General features: G+C 44.3%; 1 protein-coding gene across 1 annotated transcript; it reads right to left on the bottom strand.

Moving 5' to 3' along the window:
- Window positions 1-790: 790 nt before the first annotated feature.
- On the bottom strand, window positions 791-1,537 carry LOC144771677 (urocortin-3-like). The gene has a single exon (XM_078656024.1). The coding sequence runs from the start codon at window positions 1,535-1,537 to the stop codon at window positions 1,088-1,090; it is 450 nt and encodes a 149-aa protein (XP_078512150.1). The 3' UTR covers window positions 791-1,087.
- Between the last annotated feature and the right edge of the window lie 5,618 nt (window positions 1,538-7,155).

Raw genomic sequence — 7,155 nt, 5'->3', positions numbered from 1 at the left:
AGCTATAAAGTGACAGGGATGAGAGGGAGAGCAGTGGTTAGGGAAACAGGGCTAGGGATACCAGAGGCTCAGCTGTTTTTGAAGCCATAGATTCCATGTTTCTGGAAATGGCTGATGGTGGCATACAGCTCGAAACAGCCCTCGACGGGATGGTCACGTTGCACTGGGTCGTAGGGTATGCAACAGAACACAATACTACACAACTGAACAGCACTGCACACAGTGTGAACCCCTTAGAATGATCAAAGGTGCTTTCTGGCTTGTTTTGTGGCTTTGCAGCCGGTTGTGTGCTTGGGGAGGTGTTAAGGCATCCAACTGCATAATGTCTTGTCTAAAGGTTATAATTAGCAGTAGGGGCTTCTGGAAAACAGCTTCCTTCCCTACCTGCCCACGGTTGTGGGTTATTGCTGCCCTGCACATCCTTCAGTCAAAATTTGTGTTTATCTGGTAAGAGTCTGCGAGCCTGTCAAATGTGGCTACTTTTTTTTATCTCTGAGTTACTCAGCAAACCAATGGAATCGATTATCTCGTTGAGGTTGTTTTAGACTGCTAATTGATTACTTTTTTGAAAATTATCTTTTGATAGTTGTGGTGTGATGCAAGAGGTTTTTACTTAACTGAAAGGCAAATCACAATTACCGGAGCAGTAATTCCAATTAAAACAACCACATCAAATGATGCAAACTTTTTTAATAATAGTTTTCGTATTTTTTTTTTCTAAATCCCAATCTGCATACAAAAAAAAATATCAAACTTAACAATATTAATAATAATTAAATACATCTGCATCCTAGAATGGGACTTTAAAAACATCAGTGCATAGAAGAAAATGGAGACATGACAACATCCCTGACCTGGTCGCGAAAGGAGCGGAGCCAGGTAGCTAAGAGATGGTGTATGACACAATGCAGCTTTTTAGGACCGAAAACACAGCAACGAGCGAACCATTTGCACAACAGAAAGTTCTTCCCCCTCCACACAAGGGGATGTGGAAAACGGACTCTATCGAGAAAGGGTTCCCCAAGGTTGGTCCCTACAACTGTACAATGAGTCTTATCTTACGCCCATCTTGTTCTAAGACTGGCTTTCACTTCCTTCGACCAATCTGGGCCATCAACTGGGCATTGGCTGCAGCCTTCGCCCGCATGTTTTTTTCCTTGTCGATAGTAAAGAGGATTTTCATGAGTTTAGTGGGAACGTCCAGCGAGAGCGTAAATTTGGTTCGGCGGTTTGCCTTGTTCTGGTACACTTTCCCCTTCAGCTGGGCTTGCGAGATGTACTTGTAGCGGGCCCCTGGGAATGTCCTTTTCTCCTTGTCATCTTCTTCCTCCTCTTCAGAGAGAATGTCCTCACCAGGGAGGTAGTCTAAGCCTCTCTTGCTCAGCAATGAATCCTCCTCCAACTGTCGCCTTTTGGCATCAGAGAGGACTTCGTTGAGACAGCTGAAGAGGGACTCAGCTTTGTAGACCTTGTAGGAGATGTTGGTTCGGGCAGCACACAGCATTATCAAAACAAGAAAGAGCCTGTTGCGAGACATCGTTGCAGCCTGGACCTTTGGAGACAACAAGAGGCGAGACGACAATGTCAATGGTGACCAGGAAAAAACGGGACATATTTGTAGAATATAACAAAAGGCCTTAGTTAATCGAAAAACATATTGTTGAAGGGCACACACTGTTTCAACAGTTTTACTGTCAACTGGAATGGGGAGTTAGAAACCAATATATTTCTTGGAAATTGCATTTGTCAATAGAAAACTGGTAGATATCCCCACTGCCACGACCCTGAACATATAAATAGTAGAAAGCCATAATCTGCTTTCAAAAGTCTCAATAGAGCGAAGAAAACAGCTGGGCAAAGAATATTGCTAAATATTTCCAGTCACTAGCTGTCTTATTGAAAGTGAATACCATGGTTAACAGTGCAGAACGAATATATGACGTTACAACGCGGTCGTTACATCACTGTACGTTACATCGCAGGTATTACAATGTAAGTTGTTACAACGACTTGCGCTGCAGGGCACTGGACTTAGGAATAGTATGATTTACTATTTCGACTCCAGCCTACGTAATGAAGAACCGGGTTTTAGAATCCAGCGGCGCCAGGGACACGCCCGGGTTTTCCTGTCTTGGCAAACAGAGACACGGAATACTTCTAGGTGGCGTCAGAGATCAAATTTATTAGCTGCAGCTAGTAACAGTAATCTCAGCAATACAACACGGTGTACAACTCAAGAAACTGTTCAATTTTCATAGAGCAAGACATCAGTATTTATACACAATATTCTCATTATAAATGCACACCCACTGCGCAAAATTCTGACCAATAGGACACATTTTCTAACTGAGTATCACATTAACAAAAACCCAATTTACAGTAACCCAACCCAAAAGTTAATTTTTAGGAATGTCCCAAATTCAATTTCCACAAACCCATAATTGAAAGCACTACCCATGTAATGAAAATGTCGTAAGGAAAGAAACAATTCAGATGCTGATTAGGATAAGATATGTGCAAGGAAACTAAAAGTTAACGAGGTCCTGAACATTGATTGGTAATCTCAGACAAGAATCAAACCAAGGGAAATTGGCCTTGTGAAGGGTCAGTTTCAGGTGAAGAGGTCAGCGTCCTGCAGTTCACTCACAAGTCAGAAAGGGCAAGTTAATATGTACATGGACAACGAAGCCCATGCAACTTTGTTCGTTCGTTTACTTCCAAGGCCTACTTGAGGGCAACATAAAATGGCGTCTCGAGCAAAGCAAAGCAAACAAAATGGAGTCCGGTCCCGAAAACCACGGAACCTCAGACCCTCCTTTTGCCATTACGTAGGCAATGACCTAAACTCACGTCAATCTGAATCCAGGTCTATATCTATTCTCATTAGGTCATCAAGGTGTTGCTGTAACATCATCTTATTATCCTTCGCTTCTCTCGGGACTGGTCTTCTCACACAGATTGTAGCACAAAGACTACAAATGGCGGGACCACACTGGATGCATAAGCAACACGAGAAAAGGATCGCTAAAGCCATACCAAGGAACATCAGAATCTTCCATCCCCATTTGGACAGCAGTTCCCAAAACCATCCCATCAACGACCAGTTCCCTTCGTCTACATGTATAGACTCAGCAGACTTATGTAACCTCAAGATGGCTTGGTACACTGTCGGGGCGTTATCTGGTATGAAAACGCAGCAACTAGACCAGATCAATTTATATACTTCCAGTGGCGTCACTAGGAGGGTGCGGGGGGTGCGGTCCGCACCGGGTGACACCCTCACCTGGGGTGACACCGTGCAGGCCTGCCAAGTATCACATAGGACGTGACACTAAGCTAACGCATTTCATTTTCTAGCACATTTGACACCTGTGCATGAGCCCGGGCCGGCAAGCTTCACTTGCCAGCTCAGGCTCGATAACAGTGAAAATTCTCTCTGGGCCGTGCTACAAACTTACGATATGTCCTCTGCTGCCTGGAGACTCTCAGGCGGGGCCGGGGCCTGCCCTCAGCAGAGTTGCAGGCTCTGTGGCGCCGTGGTGGGGGGATGTGACGCCAGCCCTGTTCCACTTTCACTGGAGAGTATTTTGCATACACAGCTGATATAAATCATTGCAGCTATTTGAAATAGTTTAAAACCGAGATAAATTTCCTTTTGAAGTGGAGGCAGGACGCAAAGGAGATTTACGGAACGAATTTGCCGTGCATTTCATCTCTTTCTGTGAGAGTAGCATTGAGCTTAAACACCATCCTTTGCAGGAGCCGCAGGTTTGCTATTTTTCGTGAACCCACCAGTGCATATCTGCTTTATTGGTGTGTGAAGTTCAAATATATATGCTGTCAAGACGGAACATAAGAGCTCGAAAGCACACAATGTGGAAATCTATTGTTTATGGGAGCCCGGCCTGCTGAAGGTAGTCACCTTGCTCATGCCACCCCCGAGCTGCTCCACATCAGGTGTGAACTAGTTGGGTGAGTCGCACTATGAATAGGACCAGCTTCCATGTTTTTGCACAAGTCCCATGAACACTTGTACTGACGTTTGGACACTATCTGTGCACCTGCTGCGCCTCATGGTTCCAGGACTGCATTTGCTGAGGGAGTAGTTGCAGCCACGAGACAGACCTTTCGAATTGCCGCGCGCATCCTCAAAGTGAGTGCCTCTAAAGTTACAGGGAGCCCTGCTAACGATGCAACCTGTTGTCAGCAGAGACCCTGCTGGAAGAGCCTGAGCAGCGATTCTCGAGATACTGAAAAGTCGGTGTCTCTCAACGCACTCAGCATCAAGGTAAACACCGACGCTCATGCTGTTTTATAACTATCATGATTCGTGACATTAGGTTTGTTTTAAGATTCGGCATGAAGTATTATGCTCTACAGCTTTACGTTTAGTTATCTAATGCTAAAGTACAGACTGTATATTTATTAGCCTTCAAGATGCAATCATGCTACTAAGCAGCAGGACTAAATAAACACTAGCTGGCTGTTCCTAAAAGATTGCATCTTTCTAATCAATGACCGGGTCGAGTGTATATTTTAAAGGGCGAGTCTTTTTTTTACAGTGCATTCTGCGAGCAAACTGATCTCGCTCGGGCCCTGAATTTAGCGCCTGTGAAAGGGAATGTGTCGGAGTTAGTGCTCAGGGCGCAGTTGGGGTCAACATACTTGAGCAGGTGTGCATTTAGATCAGGCTGTATGTATGTTCATTCAATCTTTGGCCTCTGTGTGGAGTGTCATAATATGACTCCGGTGATTTTGGTGGGAGTAAGACTCCAATGGGGCTTATTTACAAGCCCCTTGCGCCGCGCCATTTTTAATATGAGAAAATGCGACCTACCAACGGTGCAAGGAGCTTGTAAACAAGCCCCAAGACTGCTAAAGCAATGGTTTAACTGGGTGGTCCCTCCGGGTCTCAGACCATGTTGTAATTAAAAGTTAGCATTGCAACTGGTGTCACTTATGGGCCTAATAATCATTTCCCTAATTTTACCGTCAAAAGCACTGCTCAATTTCTGACCAATGGATACATTTCAAATCTGTGATTTAGCTTCTGTTTATATTGCATGTGTTTTACTGGTCCCGGAGTAGCATGCTACTTGCCGAAAAAGCGCTTCGACGCCTCGTCAGGGGTAGTAGTAACTAGTAAGGGCTATATAAATGCAATTACAATACAATACTTAATCTTCCATTCCCAAAGAGCATTTATTAATTCTTGGATGCTATGTTTCTGTACTCCGGCAGCTGAAAGGAAGGGCACAAATTGAAACTGTGCATGTCACATAAAGCTGTCCCTGGGCTGGCGCTCTGCACACCAGTCGTGAGGGGGTGACACCATGAGCTACCGCACTGGGTGACACCAACCCTAGTGACGCCACTGCATACTTCACCTCTATCTGCAAATATAATATCTAAAGCAAAGCGTTCTGTAATGTCATAAGGCGATCCGCTTGAAGCTCGGCTGTAATATTGCTAAGGGCACCTGCAGTCTCATTTATAGTGGCCTCGACCACTCTCGTAAGCTGACGAATAGTCCTACCATTAGCCATAGGACCCCAAAAGGGCAGGAAACCCTTAAAGAAGTCTCCAACTTCTTGTGCAGCAGTGTCTTTTGCATCGATAACACCTCTACCATATCTTGTCTTATGGTAGTCGAAAGCAGCTGTGTATGTAGGGGGAAGCAAAAATGCCACATAACATGTGCCTGAAAATCAGAAGGCAACCATGTATATGCTCTATCATAACAAACAAAATACGTGCCTTTAGCTGGCACGAATGGTGGAGATTTCTGGGACGTATAGACATAGGTGTGAGCACACACACTCCTACCAAACTGAGCTCTCGGATTCTGACCATTACCTTGCAGACAAAAATGACCTTGGTGGGGTACGATCCAAATCGGGGGAGACCTTTTTCGTCTCTCCTTCTCAGTCAAACTAATGCTATATTCAGTCTTGTTCCAACCAATATATGCTCGTACCTCATCTTTAGGGATAGCATTATATGCATCAATATCTCTGACCATATCTACTATTCCCTGTATCAAGGCATTATTATTCGCATTATCTTTGACAGAACGTACAGGAGATGCTTCATTCGCATAGATAAACATTGACTGGAGTGCCCATACTTACCCATTAGGCGAAAAAGGCAAAACCAAATATGGCATTCCCTTATCAGTCGTATGTGGCATAAGACCACACACCCAACAATTCGTGGTATTTACAACTAGCTGATGCTGATGTAACATCTGTATAAACGAATTGTTCACAAATTCTAATCTTCGTGTCTGTTCCTGTTCAGGCAACGTATGAAACTCATGTGGGGAAACAGTAGAAAAAGAAAGAGTAGGTTGGGAGGTAGATGCAAGTGTCTGTTGTGATGCATAGAAAATCCAACCCACACAAACCAACGTAATGTTCAAAAGTATAAGAAAACACATTATCAAAAAACATTTGCTACGAACCAATATACACATTTTTGCTCTGAAATCAAATCTTTTAACACCCTTGTCGGACTCCAAAGACTCCATCCTCTAACGTGCTGCTCACGGCAATTTTCCCTCTTCACTTAAGTGTGCGTCAAGATCGTACTAACGACCCTAAACCACAGACCTTGTGTCAATACGCGGCTCACCCCTTAAGAACTTATACCGTGACCCTGCAGCTGAGTCCGGATGGTGACTCGAAAAAGAAAAAGTAAAAAAGTCTCTTGATCTGACAAGGTGTAATTCACTACATAAAAACATTTAGATTTATTTGTCCATTTCAAACGTCCTTTTTCGATCTCAGATTGTAGCGCTCTTTGCCAGGCACAGTCTGATCCTGAAAGAGGAGTTCCGGATTCGTTGTGTCGAGTCTCAGAGACGGAGGCACCGCAGCTTGCAGAACATCATCATCCTCGCGTTCCGACTGAGTCCATGTCAAATGTGCATCACTAAAAGGTACGAATCTAGGAACCCTTTCACACTCGGAGTCAGCTATTCCATCCCTCACCTACTTATCATACGGTATGGGCAACAGAACTTTTTTCGTATGGGTGGCATGCACCCAGTTCTTTTTACCAGCTACTCTAACAGCAGTTCTAGTGACCAGCAATACGAAATAGGGACCAGTCCATCTCGGCTCCAAATTCTTGGATCGCTGAAAATTCTTCGTC

Source organism: Lissotriton helveticus, chromosome 1_1, assembly GCF_964261635.1.
Source record: "Lissotriton helveticus chromosome 1_1, aLisHel1.1, whole genome shotgun sequence".
In the NCBI taxonomy this organism is placed as follows: Eukaryota; Metazoa; Chordata; class Amphibia; order Caudata; family Salamandridae; genus Lissotriton; species Lissotriton helveticus.
The sequence above is the reverse complement of the archived record's forward strand: the minus strand, read 5'-3'. Positions and strand labels throughout refer to the sequence as shown.